Genomic DNA, 22,070 nt, shown 5'->3' with positions numbered 1-22,070 from the left:
AATCCAGAAAACTCTCCACAGGTGACGAGCACAAAAAGTACATTAAGAATGTTTCATTCCTGGACTCACAGTTTTCGAGTATTTGCTGGAGATCAGGTTTGCCTAGGAAGAGGAGTAAGAAAGCCTACATTACTTTTTTGATAAGGTGAAATCAAACAAGATTTCAAGAGATTCTTAAAAACGGCAACAATACCTTGGGGTCCACTGCATGATTACACAAGACCCCGGGTTGAGTGTGCCCTGTGGTTTGCAAACTGTGTTACGTTCTGTAGTTCCGTTGACATATTGAAAAGTTGGCAACGAAAATTCAGTTTGTCTTGAAATGATTTTACAGTTGGATCGCAATATTGGAGTCGGAAATCTGGCACCCTAGCATCGTAGAATCCATTAATCATTCTGCTCGAGATAACATACGTGGTTTCAGTCACAATCGACGTCAGAAATAACTATTGTAACTTTCATCTCTCTTCGGTTTGCTTCATTTACTCCGTTTCCACAGTATCTCAGCTCATTTCAATGTACTTTTCGAGGGCTTTTCTTATAGACGCCAAGCTTGAGATTCATATTGATGAAAAATATATACCGCAATGTAATGAATATTTTAGGGTCAGTCTCTGGACCTGTAGAAAGCTTCTGAAGTATTTGAGAGTCAGTTTCTGATGAATATAGTATATCTCATCATGTATTAGTACTTTTGTGTAGAAGTGGGTTTTTGGAGATTATTTTGCGTTTTTAGAGAGTGAATTTGAAGTGATGTATCATTAAATAACTACAATAAATGTTATGTTTTGCACCGCGCAAATTTCTGGAAAAGATGGTTACGTATGTTCAATTTTTGGCAGGAAATGTTCTATAAGCTCTACTTTTTCAGATTTTTCGGAGGAATTAACACAAATATTCAAAGAAAGAAACTAATTGTAAGCAACCAGGTTTCTAGAATTAAAATCTCCGAATTGCCCTCGCTTCGTTTTGAGGGACCTTTTTAGGATGATTTTTGTCCAGAAATTTTCGTAATGTGCTCCACTGAGCTCTGGTATTACTGCACAATTTTTAGTTTTTATACAGCCTAATATCCTTTCTCCTGCGGACAGTCACAAGTAGAGACTCTCGATATTTTGTTGGCACTTTTGTCGGGTTCAAAACACGGTTTAGTGAGGTTGTATCTAGCTTTTTGGTCCGAAATTTACATCGAACGAACACAAATTTTCCTCAATTAAGCATTCTCCAGAAATTAGCGACATGGCAATGAACACTGCACAGCGGACCAGCCCCGGACTCCAGGAGAAATGCAAACGATGCCCAGCCAAAAATAGTTCCCCACCTGCTTTCGGCACTTGGCATTTTCCCCCGATTCCGTCACGGGCTGAAAACTAGGCAAAGAAAACAAACTATGTCCACGTGTTGTTTTTCATTTCCTATTAGTGTGTCTTCTCTGAAAGTTTCAATGCTACGAACTTTATTCACTTTATTACACGTGAATGCTTTGGATATAAGATTTAATATCTCAAAACGTATTTTATAGGGTGTTCCAGAGCTAAATTTCCAGACTGCAGATGCATGTTCTATGGCTCTAAATAAGACTTTCCCTCTACAGAAAGGTTTTTTTTCTTTCGCTTTTTCTGGAAGTACCCCGAGTTGAAGCCCACTCCTCCTCTTCTAAGAATTTTTGTTCCTTTTAAGTTTTGGAGGCAGCAATGTGGCCCAAAACTCTGAGGAAGAGACTCCAATAAATAATGACAATTATTTGCTACCGCAAAATAAATGTAAGATTTACGAAAGAGAGTGTATTTCAGGCTTTGAAAATTTTAAAGTGAGTCCCTTTCAATCCTAAAGTTTTAAACCGTGGACTCTTTTCTTTTGTATTTTATATTTTTTTGCAATAGTAAATCATTGTAATCGCTTGTAAGTATGTATTTCCAAAACCAAACTGATAAATTTCATTCGAGCTCCGTGAAAAATGTCATTTTCACAATGCTACATTAAGGCGCCCTTAAGCCTCTCTTAATCACATTGTGAACCATAGGAAACCTCCTTATGAAAAGGAGCTGTTTAGGGAGGCGTATACACCTATGAAAACGGCCCTTGGGGAAAGCGTATCATCTACCACCAGCGCCACGTGATAGTTCACTGACCACATTGATAACACTGTAAGAGAAAACCGAGCGCCTTCAACTCTATGCGTATGCAATACGGACAACCGTTGAGCTTGAATATAGTTGCATCGATCAATACAATATCGCTCTGTTGGCTCGCCGCGAAACTCGTTTTCAACAAGCTTTATATCTTCTGCAATTTTTATTTGTAAGAGAAACGTAAAAACACTTCTTGAATTATAAATATTTTATATTTAATAGTTTGTTTTTAATAATGACAACCTCATCATAATGATTTCCATTTTGAACAAGTCACATCTGAAAATTGCGAAATTTTTCCAATAAGAAAAAAGGAATAATAATACAACTTTTCGGTAGCATATTCCGAAGCGGTCGTAAAGAAGCATTTTAACAAATTTAGCAAAAACGTTGAGAACAGCACCCGTTTTGTAATTGACGGCGAGCGGTTCCTTGAAATAATCTATTTCCTAAAGAGCAAATGCGTACACGGTCACTCCCACGAGAACAGACCACACAGCGACTAGAGCAGGTGCCACAAGGTCCAGAACCACGGGAGTGATCCCCGGTAGAGGTGGTTTTCGGCGGGCAAGTCGCGCAGCGTGCAGGAAGGCAGCAGCCACGTCGAACACACCAAATTTTACGGAGACAGCAGAGAAAATCATTTTTGGCAGATCCGGAAACTTTCTTTTCAAGGAGCAAGATCCCCCGTGGAATTTGCGGATGGAAAATCTCGAGGAACCTCATAGTTGCATTGCCGTTGGTTACTCACGGGTGGGACGTATATATACCGCCAAGCTCATTTTCGATAAGTACTTACGGGCTAGTTGTTTGCGTGCTAAGGAAGAACGGCGTATGCACATTCGAGAGTTGCCAAATTTCTTTCGATAAAATGTTTGTTTATGAGGCACGTTGAGAAGATTTTTCCTTGAAATTTTCAGGAACTTTATGTGAAATTAGTAACGAAATTATCTGACAAATTGGAAGGGAAAATATTCACAAGTTAGTCAGGAAATTCGTGTTTCGTCAAAGAAAATTTGGCAGCGCTTGAAGGTTCATGTGGCGTTTTTGCTTAGCACGGCAGTATTTCAGCAGGTGGTGCGAGACAAAGTTTCTAGAGAGTGTGCGCGCTGATTTCTTCTTATTGACTAAAGAATACTTTGTCGCGTTATAACGAAAAGGTTAAACTAACGATTATGAATGAAGAAAAGAAAGGAAATTCAAAACCTAAGTGCCGTGCAGGTGTTTCAATGATCGTGGGACAGTTTCTCTCCTTTATCAAAAATCCAGTGGCTTGAGTACTTCAATTGGACGTATTTCTATCAAACGGAACTATGAGCATTAAGACATGAGCCCTGCGACCCGTAAGAAAATGTGCATAACAAGGCTCACGTAATAATGCACATAGCTCCGTTTGATAGAAATACGTCCGATTCTCGTTGTCAAATAACTTCGAACAAAGAAAATTTCTTAATGGAAAAAACATGAAATCGACAACATTTGGGCCGCTTTTGAGGCGCGCAAATCTTAGGAACACCTGGAGGTGCTCACCAAGTTTTATGACTGTCCACACAAATGAATCTCAATTATTTTACTGAATGCAGGTGTTAATTTGGGAGTACCACCACCATAAGGTCATTTAATTTCATTCCTTGCCACAGCAATTTATGGGAGGGAGTAGACGAAATTTGAAGCGGTTTGCAAATTGACTAGTTACAATTACATATAACACTCTTTGGGTACAACGACCTATGTTACTCTATTTCATCTCCGGATGTTTATTTCACGTTCAACGTAGAATGACCCTGTAGCGAGAATTTGAAAATGTCGCTGCACATCATGGAATTTAGAAGGACCCCGTATAATGGGTCAAAAATAGATCATTCCGCTACGGCGGTCGCACGGGAGTAGTTCATCGAAACATCGGAATCATTAAGTGGCCATAAAACTAAGTTTTCATTTCTGGGCTGTAACGTCACACATCGATCCACCATGTAAATTATTGATGACCAAAATCTAAAAATGTGTATCTCCATTGCAGTATTTCAAAATCTCAAATCACGTTTACAAAATTTCAAAGGAAAGTAACTGAAATACTTTCCTGTAGATACGTTCAAATGTGTAAACATTTACCGAACATTCTTAGTTAAACTGTTAGTTATCCTTTCCTTCAAAAAAATAAATAAATCACCAGCAGAGATTTGGAATATCGCAATCAGAAATACGCATTTTTGACTTTCAACATTGATATATGAAGGGGAAATGTCTTGTGTACATCAATTCGTAATTTTCACGATGAATCGAATCATTATGCCCCCGCATTCATGAAGCGCACGGGTATTTAAAAAAGGAAAATGACATGTACAGGACCTTTTCGATGGCAGCTAAATTTAAGAAGATTCGAGAGAATTCGATACATCAATGACCAGAAGGTAGATCCGTGGCATAATTATTGTTCATGTCACAGAATCGCGTCCAGATGTTTTTTTTTTTTTTTTGTTTGTTTATTTGCCGCATAAAACTTTAGTACAATAAATTCTGTTCATACAATGAATGAAAACATAATTGATAATAAAAAAAAGTAAAGACATAGGGACTGAGGCCTCAAAAGAAAAAATAGAAAAGAACAAGAGAATAGAGATAAGAGGCTAGTTTTTAAGGGCAGGACTTCCTTGAAGAGGAAGGTTTAAGATCCGTTTGCGGCCCCGGAAACTGCCGCCTGGCATACATCGGAGGGGGTTGGTTGGTCGAGAGTCTTCCTCTTGGCGGTCAAGGATGCTTTCAGGAAAGCGTCCAGATGTTAGGATGTCCAGTTGTCTGGGCCTGATATTAGCAGAGAAGCTCAGAAAGACTCAGCAGAGAGGCTGTTAAAGAGCCTAGGAGTAGCTGCAGGTGTACTGCAAGCTCTTCTCATTATTCTGACACAATGTCTTTCTTTCTCTCCATCTCTCATCCCCCTCCCAGCTTCCAATCACCTCCCAACGTAATTCCTCGAAAAACTTCCTAGATTTTTCTTCTCTGTTTGGCAAAGTTTTTTGTATAATTTTCAAGCTATATTAGAAATGGCTTGATATCTTCTTGGTTAATGGGAACACACTCACTTACCTAGAGAAATAATGAGAAGTGTGTCCTCTCTGTACGGTTAAAAGGAAGCGGATAATGTGTTTGTCTCGCCTCAAAAAATTCTACTATATCCTGTTATAATTTGAGAGAAGGATGGAAATGTTCACTCTAGGCAAGTGGGAGAAGACAGCGCATAGAAACTCGCTCGCGATTGTTATATATCTCTGAGTTGAGATTTCGGTTAGTGTCAGTCGGCAAGGTCGAGGCAATTTAACGCTACTCTTGTTGAGTCTCTTGCAGGGTGTGCGAACAGTGGAAATGAAACTGAGTCGTAGTTATGAAATAGGCTTCCGCGCAAGTCGCTGTGTGTCACAGTCAACTTGTTTCGAGGCTTGAGTGTATTTGTGGGTGGGGAGGGGGCGCGCTTTCAAAGACTTGAGTGGTGTGCTGAGCACGGATCTCCACAAAGGCTTCATGTCAGCAAGGTCTTTTTGTTGGTCAGTTTTGTTAAAGCGTAAACAAAGATAAGGGAAATTTGATTTATGCGTCTTTCAAACATACCAAAAATCGGGGAATATTATTTTGCATGATGACATACTGTTCCTCTCCCAAGTCCCGAGACTAGGATATAATAATAGTGTTGTTGGAGCTCTATGGAGTTTCATTGTAGATGAGACTTTGAGTCTGGTCTGTTGAATGTGTCCTCATTAAGAGACATAGCATATCGCTCTGCCAATATGCTCGGTCAACTCGGTGACCATGCAGAGAAACGCTCTGAAATTATGTCTCGTTATGTAAACAAGCTACTAGAGTTCAGTAAGTATGACACTCACAGTAGGAGATAATTGAGTGACGGACCGAGTTAGAAATTAATACTTGGATTGTGTGAGGCAAAGTGTTGGTTCATTAGTTTGTGTAAGCTGGCTACTTATGTTGTTTGAAGGCATAAGAATTGTATCTCTACGATTGATTCTAAGTCACGATTGCGCGCGAATATTCTAGATGAGATATTCGCTTTTGTCTATAAATGGCTGTGTAAGCTGTCACTAGTGGGCGCATATTCTACGTCGAGAGAATAGGCATGCGCCATGTGGAATTTGCTGTAATCGCGCAAAGTATACTTGAGTAATTTCCGAAATTATTTCGATGTGTTGAGTGTGTATAGAGAAAGGCTCTGATGAGTGTATTGTAAACAAATATAATCAACTCTCTGTAATTAATGTTTGTGTGTGGATCACAGATCTTGTGTATATCACTTGGTTGCGGCTCTCGAGAAGTGTCCACTTACTCCGAGGATTTGTAGTGGTGATGGTCCCGAGAGAATGACTCTGGCAATCATACTACGACTTCCTCCTGCGTCTGAGTGCTTATGGTCGTCTAAGTTGTGCGAATGATCTGAGAGGCGCGCTTTCATGTTCTCCTCTCGTGCAATGCTGTCTCAGAGACGAGAGAGTCTTACATGTCTAAGGAGAATAGTCAATATATAAGCATTTTTGACTATGCGAGGAGTGAGGCCCGCGGAGAAGTGACTTGTCAACGATTATTGTGACATCTCTCATGGACTTGGAAGCTCCCTATATATATGTGAGTCACGCAGATAGTCTGCTGTCTCGTATGCGAGCTCCGCCTCGGACGGTTGTATGCCCGGACGGCAACGCAGGCATGAGAATCTGTCCAGACGACAAATTAGTATGTGCGCTATTTAAAAGTGGAGTGTGTACGTAGCACTAGAGAGCGTCGACGATATGTTCGCTGAGTGAACGTTGCAAAGGTAGAATGTGTCATGCGTCAACGATCTGCGGTCGTTTCTATTGATAGTTTCGCCGCTCTATGTAAACAGAAGAATCTAGTAGAATGTGTGTTATAGTACTAATTGATCAGTGATGTAATGGAGTGTCCTCTAGGTACGCAGCACCACAGGGCTTCGCACGTTCCATAATCTAGAATAATGTGGTCATGAAATGTACACTGTAATCGAGATTGGAATGTATGCACACGGTATGCAGCTTGCAGGGCTCTCAGCTGTGTACTGGGCCGTGTGTGTGTGAAGTTTGCGACAATGATCTGGACTAAATCAGGCCCGTTTGTAATAATCTGAGACCGCTGTTCTGTCGCTGCTACTCGGCACGCTGTATATTGTAATCCATGCGCGTCTATCGTCAGTCGTGAACTTTCGCAATTGTCAAGTTTCTGTTTGTGACTGTATAAAGATTTAATCAATAGAGAGGAGTGTCAAAGCAAACTCATCCGTACAAAATTTACTCAAACGCGCTGTGCTGAAAATATAGAAGTCACCCATGTGTAGTATGTGTATTGGACACTAATCTAGAGTATAATTCGCATCGCAGATCATCACCTTAGTGCGCTACATAACTTCGAAACCGAACTTGAAGATGGTTCATATTAAGGAAGTGAAGATAGACTACCAAAACCCCGAAGAATTTCGGCAAAGAGAGAGTTTATGGCGCACGTTGACAAGAACTATGTTCTGTTGTGCTCGCACGCAGAGAGCCGTGACTCGTGGTCGATTTTTTGTGCGGTCACCGCTGATGTCAAGATCCGCTCGCGTCGTTAGATTAAGCCCAGTCATTTTATTTTGATGACGTTTGTACTCGTTTGAGATCGCGCTCGATCGCTCGAGAGCATAGAGCGTATTTAGAGGAGCCTCTGCAGCTCAGCCTTGGGTCCGGAGTTGTGATTCACGGGTACCGGAAGTGCTCATGGGGGCACGCTAACTCGATTATAGGTGTTTATGTTGTCTTAATTTGTTCATTGAGACCTTTTGTTTATAAAGAGATATATATATACCGCTCAGGATATTGTGCTAGTTCAGAGTCGAGTTAAGATTTTGTTCTAGTGACAGATATACTAAGTATATGCGCAGATACTGCGCTGTCTATCTAATGCTTGAGAATTAATTGTAGTGTTTCTGCAAAGTGTGTAGTATATGATTGACGATAGAGTTACAGTAGATTGAAAACTCGCAGCTGAGGGGAGCGACATAGATCGACACGCGCGTAGCTGTCCTAAATTTTATAAAATGCTTCGCATCTCGCGCTATTTGAGACTGGGTGCAGTGGGCTTACGACACTCAGTATTGAAGTGTGGTGAACTAACTTGCTGTCTCGATAAACGCTACGCGTGTTTTCTTAGTATCTTTAATAGTAGAGTGGTAGCGCCATTGTCTGTCTAAGCAATTGTGATCTACTATTTTCTCACTGTCATATTTATTGATCAATGTTTTTATCCGCATCTCATTGCGAGAGAGCACAGTGTTTATCAGTTGTAAAGTGTTTTTGTCTTGCCTTCTGTTTTTCTGTGTATATATTGTGAAGAAGCATTTCACAGTTGTAGATCAGCGTTTTCTGTGTTTCGTGTGAGACCTAGATGATCTGCTTTTATCATCCATGGCGTGGATCGATTAGAGTAAGTGTAGATAACTGAAAAGGAAGTCCCTACGTCTTGGTATCGCGTGTCTAGGACTCTCACACGATTAATGGCGCACTATGAGAGGTGCATCAGTGTTATTCATCATCAGAGTGTAGGCAGTATAAATGTAGCTGTCTCCTCGGTATGCTAAGGTGAAGATTAACATGTGTGTTACTATAGGTGTGCACTTGCTGTTCGAGATGATCGACTATAGAATGATATATGTTTGTCTCGCTCGCAGTAACAAGTTGTATTTTGAGATCAGAATAAGTGACTCGACTACTGTTTGCTTATGAATGTAGTAGACTGTGTTAGGTGTAACGAGTTTTTGTCTTGTATTGAAATTGTCCGCCGAGCACGTTGTGTCTCACGAGAGTCACGTCGTTTGCGAAGTAGACGCAGTAGCGCAGCGGTCGGACGCAGAAGTGAGAAGGGATATACTTCATCTAGCGTTTAGGCGTGTCGCATAGAAAAGAGATGTCCGGTGTATAGTGACTCTTATGTGGTCGATTTACATCATCTGGTGTATGAAAACGAGATGAAATTTCCCGTGAGCCTCTCAGTTAGCGTGTCACGTTATAGGTAACGAATCGGATTAAGGTGCTCGTTGCAGACACCCTGAGCTACGTGAGCGTGTCTGATGGGTTTAACGATGCCCAGTTGTTTAGTTATTGTAATTGAGTTGTGTACGAATGTGTATCTATAAAATTTGACATGTACATAGTATTTGTCGCTCGATTCGCTTGAAAACGTTACGAATGATGTTACTCTAAGCGAATTATCTCGCATAACATGTGTGCCCAGAAAACTAAGAAATCCATCTCCTCTCATAAAGATTGTTGACAAACGATAGCAGAAGGGCATCGCGAGAATAATTGTAGATAGTCAGAAATAGTGATCAAAAACAGATGTGCTGTCTCTCATGGCTTCCGAGCTCCGTTATAGAAGAAGGAGGGCGCTGGAAGAGCTCTCAATCGTAGGCTCAGTTTGAGATAGAGTTGTTCGTGTCGCAGTACCTGGTAAGTTAAGTGTTGCCGTGAGGTATAGTTACGGTCGCTCCTCCGATGGCGCGCTTGGTGCGGAAGCGCCTCATGATTATGTGTTTACGGGATAGTGCAGAGACGTTACTAAGTCACGGCGTGTGCTATAGTTATACAATAAATCTGTACAGTTTGTCATATCACTATAAACGTCCATTCATTGACTTAGCAAAGGGGGAGGGCCTATTTTTCATGATTTCTTTACTTTCAGACTCCCTCTATGAGACTGCTTTGATCGTAAAACTCTCCTCTCGCTGCATGAAAATCTTTCTGGCTACGCCACGGCGTTATGCTATACTTTTAAGATGATAAAAAGACATGGGGGGGGGGGGGGGGGGTGGGGGGGGGGGGGGGGGGGGGGGGGGGGGACTGCTGTCAAGTTTTCAGGCCTATAAAATAATTATTATGAAGACGATTAGTATTTAAAGGTATACTTTGAATTTTTAGTTAGATATTTAAAGGTTAGAACCAGCTGTGGCTAATATTTTCCTTTAGAGTGAGGTTTGAAACTCAGGGGAATGGTCGAAATTTTAAAACAGAGATATAATAGTCTCGAGAAAAAAAACTATCCCAACTTGATGATGGACACGGAGAAAAAAAGAATCGCTACTCTCACAATGAACATAGTGGGATGTCCAGATTCTACACTTCTATTCAGATGATCGTTGTTACAAAGTTAATTTTATGGATCCCAGATTGAGGATAAAGTGATGGACCAAAATAATTGGATGTGTCCATCTCACATTAAAATTGTACTACGCGATCGCACGATAACTGTTAAATGGGTGTGTGATGGATGTTTATATTGATGTGCGCAAGTGCGAGATACTGTGTATTGTATAGCGTTCTATTAATAGACTAAAACGACAAATATAAATTACGGCCATAAGTCTATCTCACATGCAACAATATTTAAAAACCACTCACACATCTAAACCACACCTGTAGCGCATCATGTCTAATTTTCTGAAAGACATATATCCTCCAGGAATAGAGTATTACGAGCTCTACAATCATCTTGCATATGCTACATTATCTATGGCTACTACTCTGACAGAGTCGCAGCGACACAACGTGTATACTGCGCTGCCCACACACATATCCCTCAGCGTACACTACAACGCACCGGCACCCCCCCATAGAGAGAGCGGCCCGCTCACGAGCCGCCCCGCCACAGGTCCCCAGAGCCTTGGCCCTCCACCGCTGCCACTGCCGCGTGCGTGCACACACACCGACACCCCCTCTCGTACTCACACCCCGCTCACAACTCTTCCGATCACACAATGCTTGCGACGGTCGCGCGCTTCTCCGTCATCGCCTCCCAGCGCACCGCACCGCACTATCTGGGGATTCTATGTGAGTTCCCAAGAAAGAATCTTGAGAATTGAGACACGACACAAGAGTCATCCGCTGATGTGTCGTTGTGGTCTGGAGAAATATTGATGACCTCTGCGCGCGTAGTGTTTTAGTGTGATGCTTGGTTATCTCCTCTAGTTGTGCTAGAGAGTTTGGTTGAGCGCCCCGCTCGCATCCGACCCCTCGTCTCTCGCCAGAAGTATGCTTATATGAGGCCTATTAGACTCATAAAGTTCGTCTCAATGCTCCCCCACGACAACTATATGAGCTTTCCGCTCAGATAAGCAATAGAGTCCATCCACGAATTATTTATAAACCACGATCTCTACTACACCGCAAGACCCACGCCACATATGAAAGCCTCAAACACACAGCGTTCGTGATCGAGAAAGCGATATCATCCGTGCCAAGTCACATCATCACGCCACACGAGTCCCCCCCCCGCGTGACATCCCACCTTGCCGCTTTCCCGCCGGCTTTGCCGCACCCCTCCCTCCCGTTGATCAATATTTCATCGTTGAATGATCGGTACAAATGTGCGTCACACCGGCTGATGAAAGCAAGGTGGAAGAAACCAAGAGTGGCACTACCGTGCGGTGGATGACGTCATAAACTCGACTTTTCAAAGGGCGATATCTCGGTTCACTCTGAACGCAAAAAGTTGCTGTTTGGAGTTATTTTCAGCTGATCTAGGTACAAGAATCATGCACCAAAATCACGATTCCGTTACCAGCGCAACTGGACCATTACCAGTGCCTGTAAATTCTTCCACATTGCTAATCGCTTGTTTTCTCGGCAGGATTCCTCAGACCCGGCGTAGGAGAGCACACCGTTAGTAATTTCGGGCTACTCGATCAAATAGCGTCCCTCCAATGGATCAAGGATAACATTCAAGCTTTCGGAGGGGATCCAGACAGTGTCACAGTGATGGGTCATGGAACAGGGGCTGCCAGCGTTAACTTCCTTATGGTCTCGCCTGTTTCTGGAGCTAATGGTAATTATACGGCTATTCTGACTTCAAGGCAAACAAATTGTCTCACTTTCTTCCATTTTCATAATGATAAGAGGACCGATACCTAATTCGTCGTCGCTGGGATGAAAGAACGTTACTACATTCGCACGTAGCAAATTTTCAAAATTTTGCAAAAATTTGAAGGTAAACTTCTCGTCAATCTCTAATCATTCAATCTGGTTTCGAGATTCTTTTGAGTGATTTTTTGCAATTTTACATGAATGAATTATTATTTTCTGCTCCAACGCCACGTGGTCCGTATTCTCAGAACTTTACTTTTCCACTTATTGCTTTTTTGGTAACACGGCAGATATCGCCGACCATTCACGATTAATTGCCACCGCAACACACACCTTGGAGCGATGGAATGGACAACCATGCCGCCTTCATTGTGTGTGGTATGCAACACGGACATCCATTACGCTCGAATAGTTGCATGTAATAGGCGTATCAACTTCATAGCGATGTAGCGATTGATAAGGAGGCGGTGTTTTCTGTGAGGATCTAATTTCTCGCTTACCATCACAGTTAGGTCTACTTAAGTTGAATTTATGGCGAAAGTTAACAAACGTTGAAGTATAGAACAAATTTTGCCAAAATACTGATTTCACTCTGAGTTTATGGCAGGAAAAAAATGAATCAATTACACTTGAAGCCAAATTCAGCCGATTCTTCCCCAAAAATCTTCATTTTTGAACCTGCAGCAAAGCTGAAATCATTTGAACGCAAAAAATTAATGTTTAAATTCAATATTTCACTATTAGATACTCTCAGTTTGATTTAAGGGTTCAAAAAACTGATCTTTTGGGAGAAAACTACGGGAATGCGCCTTTAGGTGTGATGGGTCCATTTTTGCCAGGTATTTGATTTGTTCGATATTTAGCATAGTTTGTTTATCTACTGTGTAAAACCTTGAATTATGTAGGCCACTAAAGAATGGTCATTACGATTAGACAATTTTGTCCGTATACCGAATTTTTCAAAACATACCAGTGTATACAGCAAACTAAAGTTTGGCATGGAGTTTAGTGGAAATTCGCTTGAATGTGTAATGAAAAAAAGCTGCTACTTAAGAACCAATTAGTGGTTTATATGTAGAACACCACTAATAGTAGTAAAGGCAACATATACAAATAGCACATATACCCTAGTGATGGCGGTTTATATACTTTGGTATGGTATGAGGTACCTTAGTGCAGTTCACAGACTAGGAATCATTAGTTCGTTTCCGACTATTAGTGGTGTTCCATATGAACCACTGATTGGTTTATAGGCCATAGATCTTTCTCCGTGTGGCGAGAAGCTCTGTGATTGGTCCATACTTGTGGATGAGTCTGTCGCTCCGCTGGTGCACGGAGAAAAAAACTTCGTGCGTGGGACCTGAAGTTTAGGTCATATGTATCTCTGAAGCTTTCGGATTGAGCATCTGAACACTTTAGATCTAGCTGTCGAGGTTCGGATCACACATCCGAAACTTCAGTTCTTACATCTGAAGTACTTCGGTTTTCACATCCGAAAAACTTCGGTTCTCACATCTAAAGTACTTCAGAGTTAAGAACTGAAGTTTCAGATGTGTGATCCGAACCACGACAGCTAGATCTAAAATGTTCAGATGCTCAACCTGAAAACTTCAGAGATCCATATGACGTAAACTTCGGGTCCCACGCACGAAGTTTTTTTCTCCGTGTGGCACCTATGTCAGCTATTTTATCGGATTCAAGGCGATCGGATCAGATTGATGCAAAAATTCGCTTTTACTGACTGACTTTACACTGTCTCTTGGTTCATTTCTCTGGATTCTGGATGGATGTTTGTTACAGGTCTCTTCCACCGCGCCATACTAATGAGCGGAAGCGCACTTTCTGATTGGGCCCTGACCGCGAATCCGGTCCATTCCACGATCCAGGTGGCCGAAGCCCTGAACTGCCCCGAAACGAGCAACGAGATGGCCAACTGCCTGCGACGCAAGCGGCTGTCTGAGCTTATGGCCGTCCAGATCGGCTCGTCTGAGTTCAAAACCGCTTTCGGACCCGTCATCGATGGTAATGTCGTCCCCAATCAGCCGGGCCAAGTCATGGGTGTCTACCGAGAGCTTTTCAGTAGGTAACGTCCTTGCCTTTTACTTCTCAGTAGTTTCAGTTTTCTCTTGCATTTTTTTCAAAGTTCTCCTGTCATGCCTTAATCACACGCTGAATGTGGGAGCTGAATGTGGCTTGAATGTGGAAGTCATCGGCCCGATGTCTGAATTTTGCGCGTGACGCGCAAAATGCAGCAACCATTCTCAGCGACCATTGGACTAATGTTGAATTTGTCTGAACTATTCGAGTAGATTTGGTACACATCTGAATGAAAATAACTCGAATTTGCTAAATTTCAGCCGTTGGGCGATGACTGTTGACTTCCACATTCAGCTGCTAAATTCAACGTGTGATTATGGCATCAATGTGGAATTTACAGAGAGAGAAATCTTCAGTACACAACAACAAAAACGCGTGGTATTAAAGTAAACTTAAAGTTTTCTAGATAAAAGAACATAACTCTATTCTGCCGTGCTAAAAAAAAACGCCGTAGGAACTTGCGTGCGTTGCCAAAGTTCCTTTGATAAAACACGAATTTCCTGCTAAACTTATAAATATTTTTCTTCTAATTTTGCAGATAATTTTGCTCGCAATTTCCACTCAAGTTTCTGAAAATTTCAAGGGAAAGTGTTCATAAATTTCCTCAATAGTAAACATTTTATCGAAGGAAATCTGGCAACTCTCGGATGTTCATACGGCGTTCTTCCTTAGCACGGAAGTATTCCTGACTTGCAAAATTGACTCAGACAATTCAGTTTTTGCATGTGTGGAGGATTTAGGATTTCAGTACTTTCTATTGCGTAAAATTTTTACGAGAAACACGATGGTGCCACTGGTTTTCTATGAAACGAACTCCAAAGCTCAAAAAGATCTCTGAAAGTTGAGACAGTATTGAAGGGGATATCCCACGCTATCCTGAGAGTCCACCTCTATATCTACTCAAAATTTCCATGCAAAGATAGGGAACAAACACAATAGCACGGTTGCCGTGTTCTCAGTATTAGCTCCCCATCTTTCCATGGAGAGTTTGACTTTATACAGAGGTGAACCCTTAGGGTAGCGTAGAATAACCCCTCCAGTTCGGCCTCAACTTTGAGAGGCTTTTTTTTATTGTTGGATTTTGTTTCAAAGAATACCTCTGGCACAATCGAGTTTTTCGCGAAATTTTACGTAAGAGTCAGTATTGGAACCGCAAATTCCTGACACATGAAAGAGCTCCATTCAATCTTTACAACAGTGGTACCCTCCTGTACCCAGTGCTTCAATGGAGATGTTGCATGTGTGAGGGATTTGCGATTTGACCATTGATTTTTATGTAAAAGTTTGCGAGAAACACGATGGTGCCCCTGGTTTTCTCTGAAATCATCGCCCAAGCTCAAAAAATCTCTGAAAGTGAGGCCAAAATGGAGGGGATATCCCACCCTACCCTGAGAGTCCACCTCTACATCAAGGCAAACTCTCCATGCGAAGATAGGGAGCAAATACATTAGCAGGGTTGCCGTGTTTTCAGTTGTGGAGTCCTCAAATAAAGTGGCAGCTCTGTCAATGTATTTGCTCCCTATCTTTGCATGGAGAGTTTTTTTTTATGTAGAGGTGGACTCTCAGGGTAGGGTGGGATATCCCCTCCATTTTGGCCTCACTTTGAGAGGTTTTTTTGAGCTTGGGAGATGATTTCAGAGAAAACCAGCGGCTCCATCGTATTTCTCGCGAACTTTTACTTAAGAATCAGTGGTCAAATCGCAAATCCCTCACACATGCAACATCTCCATTGCTGGTAAAAGAAATCCCAAAAAGTGAAATGAAAGCGGTAAGTAATTACCAATTTCATCACATCCTGCGGTATACGCAGTGCCTATTGCAGAAGTGACTACGTTAAACTTAGAGATTCCTGTGCAAGTGTGAAAGAGATTCGTGCTTGCATGCGTTTCTATTTTGCTTCTCACGAGGATAAATCAAGCAAATCCGCGCTATTTTCGAACACCTTTCGAGGGACTCTAACCGTCGCATTGAAATTTATATTCTCAGGTATGAGCTTATGTACGGCATAACGGAAATCGAAAGCTACCATCTGTTGGACGCCGTCTCATTAGCGCACGGGATGCTCGCTGAGGACCGGAATAAGATGTTACGCACTTACATGCGACAGCGTTTCGAGGTGAGAGAAAAGTTATCGCTCCTGTAAATTGGCCAACTTCATCATTAAATGAATGCGAAATTTTCATTTTTTTCGTGGACTTATCATCTTATCTATAGGGAGAAAAAGAAGAAGAGGAAGTTGACGTTTTTCACCGGAATTAGCCTAACTTCATCAGATGTCGCCCAATTTTATCTGATATTTATTTCTTTAAACAGAAAACTGAAGCGACACTGAAACTTAAAATTGCATGAGTATATTCTCCATGATCTGGGGTAGGTAACTTCAGAGAAAGTCTGAAGGCGTTAAGTAGCTTAGTTCTCTGTTACAATATCAAAACTGGGGAGACAAAAGAAACGCGGGATGCAGATGCAGGTAGGCTGAACCCCGTTGAACCGGTTCAAAAGACTCTGCTTTTTACACCGATAAGTTCAAAAGGCGATTTTTGGTTCAAAATAGCTGAGCCCTCGCTGACATCTTTGGTTAAAACAGCTGAATTTGGTCTAGTGAGCCGAGGGTTTAATTCAACATTCCGAAATCTCAATTAGCAGAACCGCAATATCTCGGTGGATATGAAATATTTTCCACTTGAGCCATTGATATTTTCTCAATTGAAAAATGAAAAATTTGTCGAAACTTTAATTAATCTTGAAGTGAAGTCCTAAGTGCTCCTCACTCTGAAGCATATCCCCCCCAGAAAACCCGAGTGATGTGAGCGTGAAGCTTACTCTACTATTTCTGTGGAATCCGTTTTAAAGAAGTTGGATTTTTCTGATTTATAATATCACTTGGGGGTTTTTGGGGGGTTGGGTTTTTTTGGAGGGGGGCAGGGAGGGGGATACTTTGAGTTTTCTAACAACGCATGTTCGAAAAAAAAAATTAAAAAAAAAATTCAAAGTATGACAACATTGGGAGCCCTCTGTCAGAGAGACAGGAGCTATAAATTAGAATAAAGATTTACCGTCTTGTAATGGCTTACTGAAGGAGAGCGTTCAATTAAATTCGCGAAAGCATAGTGCAGTTGGTCCCCAAATCGGAGCCCCAACTAAGGCAATTAGCCACTGCAATTTGGAAAGCGAGCCTCGCTCATTCCTTCAGCCTCCCTTTCGAGTCCGAACTGCGGTTCTATTTTCGATGGACCATTTTTCTTGGGACCCCTCTTTTTCATCAAAGCATAATGAGTAATTATCGCCATTGTAAAGAGTAATGTGCGCAACGGGAATCTCTACATAAGTCCTCTGTGCTGAGTTGCCAATGGGCTCTCCGGGCACTCATAGTCGTTCCTCAGTCAGCTCCTTCCTTAAGGAGGCCCTGTAAGGTACACATTGAGTTATCAGTAGAGGTTATACGAAGAGACCTTACATGTAACGTCATAAAAAGGACAATTTTTATGAGCCTCCAGTATTATTCAACAGCAACACTTTCAAATAGATATTTTCATAGGATTGCCGCGATTTGCCACCGCAAATCGTAGAAATTCAAATGCAAAAATTCCATGATTTCGACAAACTTTAAGATGGGCACGGACCTATCTTAAATCTTAAATACACATTTTAAAATGTGTTCACTCATATTTTTGAATTTTTATGCTGGAAATTGTATTTTAAAATATACACTTTATATTATTAACAGGGTAGGAAAATGGTATCATGGTAAAATGGTAGTCAAGGAGATCGTTATGAAATCTTTAACATAATGATCTCGACAAAGTACTTCATTGATAACGTGTAGGCGTTATGTTGGCGTCAACATGGTATCATTTTTCACTCACCAGCATACCTATAATCCTTAAAAAAAATGAATAAAAGAAACTCTCTATGTACACAGCATTTGCAATTCTGCAAAAAAAAAAAAAAAAAAAAAAAAAAAAAAAAAAAAAAAAAAACCACTTTAAAAGGTATCTTGTACGATTAATATTATTTCTACTTTGAGCTAATTTTTTAATCAAATCATCAAAAACTGATCGAAATTATGTTTGGCAGGCTTTACCGGACGTTGCCTTTGCAAGGACTATGAGCCAGTATTCTGATTGGCTTGTGCCTGAAAATAGCCGATCTGCAGCTGAGCACAACCGAGACATGCTTCAGCAGATTCTGAGTGACTCCATGGTTGCTGCGCCTCTCGTCCAAACAGCTCAGTACCACGCCCAAGCAAACCCAAAATCATACTTCTACGTTTACTCACATCGCAGCAAATTCAGCGATTTTCCCACGGTAAGCATTTTTTCAAATTATAAAAAGAAGTCTCTTGTACACTGTTACAATATTTTTTGGAAAAAAGAGGTTTTAATCGATTTTGGGCATCATCAACATCAATCCATCACCAGCAAAAATAATATAAATTTATGAAAACAATAACAACACAGTTTTCTAAAGAGAATAACTGTCATAATGCAGCGTATATAAAGTATAAACTGAATTATAAAAATATATCCAAGAAATTGAAGAGACATGCGGTCATTAAGTGAAAAAAAGTTCAAGGTAACAATGATATAACAGTGAAGACATCAGTAACTAAACAAGTTCACAATTAAAAGAAAAAAAATTGCTCCTTCTTAATAAAGGATATCACCCCCAATTCCTATTCGAAGGGAATCTTTTAATTGTCTTTTATTTACTGCTATGTTCACTCTTAAATTGTTATGACTAAAACATTTTGGTTTCGTTACCGACTGTTTGAGAGTTGCAAGGGTAGTCCAATCACTTCAGTGACTGATAATGAATCGTGATAGTTTGTTTAGGGGGGAAAACCAAATGCATCAGATAGCTTTCCTCTAAACTAGCGTGCTATAGTGTACATTTGTATAAACTCCCTTATTATTCATATAGATTCAAACACACGCAAAATTAGATTTATTCGTTATTTTTTAGTCTGAAATTTTAACATCCAGGATTAAATTAAGTTTTCGTAAATCTGGTCGTGCAAAATCAGTTCCGAAGTCATTTGTGGTATTGGTTACCGACCTAGAATTTCCTTTCTTCCTTCTTTTTTCTTTTATTGAACGAATATTAAAATAAGACTATGAACAAAGGCGGCTAGAATCACCAGTAAGCAAACACAACTTGGTGATCATACGAGTTTAAGTGGGAGGACTCCATAATGCAGAGTCATGACGTCATCTTGGCTATGATCTTTATGATTATTAACTTGTGCGTGTCTTAAAATAAGACGATGGACACGTGGATTTGTTTATGAAAGGTTATTTATTCAGGTTTATCCTAAAGTAAATGCACACACTAATGTTCAAGGTCTCTCTTTTATTTCCTAGACTGACAAGAGCATCCAAGGTGAAGAGCTGCCATATGTTTTCGGAGTTCCATTGGGCGGTCCTGCATTCCATTTTCAAGGAAACTACAATTTACCTGAGCGACTTTTGTCAGAAATAATGATGACTTTGTGGGCAAACTTTGCCAAAACCGGGTAAATATAATCTGTGCATAGACATAATATGAGAGTAGATATTATCATATACGTACTGCAATATCATTAACTGATAGATAGCAGATATATAGCAAGTCTAGGGAATTTTAATGATCACTCTTATCACAAAGGTAAGTAATGAAAACTGAGAGAAATTCACCAAAAGTTTCGAAAATGCTTGGTCCCTCAAATATGACTAGAGGGGTAAAATATTATATCAACAGGAAAGTAAAAGGTCATAGTGTCTCAGAAATCTTCCGTATCATGCATTCAGTTTAAAGTATCTTAACAAAATCAAGCGGAAATTTAAAAATGTACGTCTTTTCACAATCTAGATGACCACAGGACCTCCAATCATGTTGAAATGAAAGGTAGTCCAATAGTCTAGTTCGGCTGTAACACGTACACTGGAAAAAAAAAACACATTGTATCTAGAGTCCAGACTCTTAAAAACATCGACAAGAAAAAGTACTCTTGATTCAATCAGAAACTAGCTTAAATCAAGAACCAAGCCTCTTAATATAAGCGGATTTCCTTTTGATTCAAGCAAAAATCCGATTGCATCAAGAGTATTTTTCTTGTCAATGTTTTCAAGAGTCTGGACTCTAGTTCCATTGTGTTTTTTTTCCAGTGTAGATGCATTTGCACCAACGAAGTCAACCTACAAAGACGTCTTGAAAAAAAAAATACTTGTACGCAATATTTTAAAACTATTTACATGAGTCAGATGGAGAGGACTCGGTTCCAAAATCAAAGCAAGAAGTACCGGCCGGAACCAATTCGAGTATTTACATAGCGCCAAATTCATTTACGAGATTTTAACCCTCTATCTGGAAGATTTCTTAACGCTATCTTACCTAGGGCAATACGAGAAATGAATGTATTTGGATGGTAACGATAGAAAGACCCCTCATCTATGCTGGCTAAAAAATGTGATTTTACAGCATAGTCGTCAATTTGGACTTGATTTTACAATAAGGAACCACTATTTTTGGCTCATCCATAAAAGCACTAATCTACATCGGGAAACTAATAGCACACTTATTGTTCCTAAAATTAAACGGTGATTACATATTGCAAACTGTAGTCCATTTATGACAGCCTAAGAGCATCACATTCTTGCAATCCAATTTATGCCTTTCAGCCAATAGAATCCTCCGAATTTTAGACTTTCTTTTGCTTAAATGTACTGAATCTGTTCTGTTGCCGTGCTTTATTTCATCATGCAACTATTTTAACGTTGCCGTCATCGGTTGGTCTATGCGATACAATGAAGGCGCTTTTAGTATCTATCAAGTACTAGGTAGTTTGTGCCAGTATCTTTACGTTAAGTTGGTTGGTGTCACAAACAAGGGGTACCTACTGCTTTTTTGCACCTGTAGAAAAATAAACACAGAATGGAGTTATGTATTTTCTTTTTCCGTCCTCATTTTGTTCTTTCTTTTCCAGGAATCCAAATCCTTTACAGAAACACGGATTTTTGACTCAAGTTCCAAAAGAATGGCGCCAGCTAAACATACACTGGCCCGAATACGACACCGTCAACCAAACATTTTTAAAATTAGGTAATATTCTTGGAATACGTGATACCTGAGTTTCCAGTTTTCTTTCGTGAATGAAAAATCGTAAGCTGTAAATGTGGCCAAGGGATCAAGGGATGGATCTCAGAATGGATGCGTTTAAAATAAAAGTTTAATTGATCATAAACATTTACCTTGCATGTAAAATTCAAAAATTTCAGCATTGAGGTGCTTGGAGGACAAGGCGCATAAGTGCAGTTTTTACTATTTCGAGAAATACGTGTTAAAAGTTTCGAAAGTACATGGATCCTTATGGGGGATAGAAAGTTCAATAGACTTTTTGATGCTTAAAAATTGGAATTTGGGTACGAATTTTTCACAAAATATGCATTGAAACTATTTATATCTCTATTTTTTCAAAAACTGCACTCAAACGCCTTGTCTTTCAAGTCCCTCAATAATTGTTTTTCTTATACTTGTTTCTATCATCCCATGTTTAAATAAACTAACCAGCACTTTTGCATGAAATAGAGAAACATAGTTTGGAAAGTGCAGAGAAAAGTTTTGGGAAATCGTGAAAATTAAAAGAGGTTGTCCTTGTCACACGGCGATTAAAATCACACGGGTATCACGGAAAAAATGATATTGCAGATTTAACAATTTTAATGTTTAAAAAAGTGGCAAACACGTTCCAACGTATATTTTACAATAAAAAAATGCTAATTCAACCACGCTCGTGGTCGAAAAATGTACATTTGAAACATTTCTGTCACTTTTTTAACAATTTAATTGTTAAATCAGCAATCCATTTTTCCCCGTTTAATTTGCGTCATTCCACAAGCGAGATTTGGGAGTTTTTCCTCCGCCACGGCACTTCAAACTCACGACTTGGTTGGTTTGTGTTTCA

At 40.3% G+C, this 22,070-nt stretch overlaps 1 protein-coding gene across 1 annotated transcript in view; it reads left to right on the top strand.

The window, feature by feature from the left end:
• The window catches only part of LOC109033000 (uncharacterized), a 53,552-nt gene that overhangs the window by 28,726 nt on the left and 2,756 nt on the right, over positions 1-22,070 (top strand). Inside the window, exons 5-10 of the mRNA XM_072302911.1 lie at positions 11,799-11,993; positions 13,832-14,114; positions 16,115-16,244; positions 18,206-18,436; positions 19,492-19,643; positions 21,093-21,208. Coding sequence (XP_072159012.1) covers positions 11,799-11,993; positions 13,832-14,114; positions 16,115-16,244; positions 18,206-18,436; positions 19,492-19,643; positions 21,093-21,208 — 1,107 coding nt within the window. The remainder of the gene's footprint in view (positions 1-11,798; positions 11,994-13,831; positions 14,115-16,114; positions 16,245-18,205; positions 18,437-19,491; positions 19,644-21,092; positions 21,209-22,070) is intronic.

Source organism: Bemisia tabaci, chromosome 7 (assembly GCF_918797505.1).
Source record: "Bemisia tabaci chromosome 7, PGI_BMITA_v3".
In the NCBI taxonomy this organism is placed as follows: Eukaryota; Metazoa; Arthropoda; class Insecta; order Hemiptera; family Aleyrodidae; genus Bemisia; species Bemisia tabaci.
Note: the sequence above shows the minus strand (reverse complement) of the source record. Positions and strands in the feature narration are given on the sequence as shown.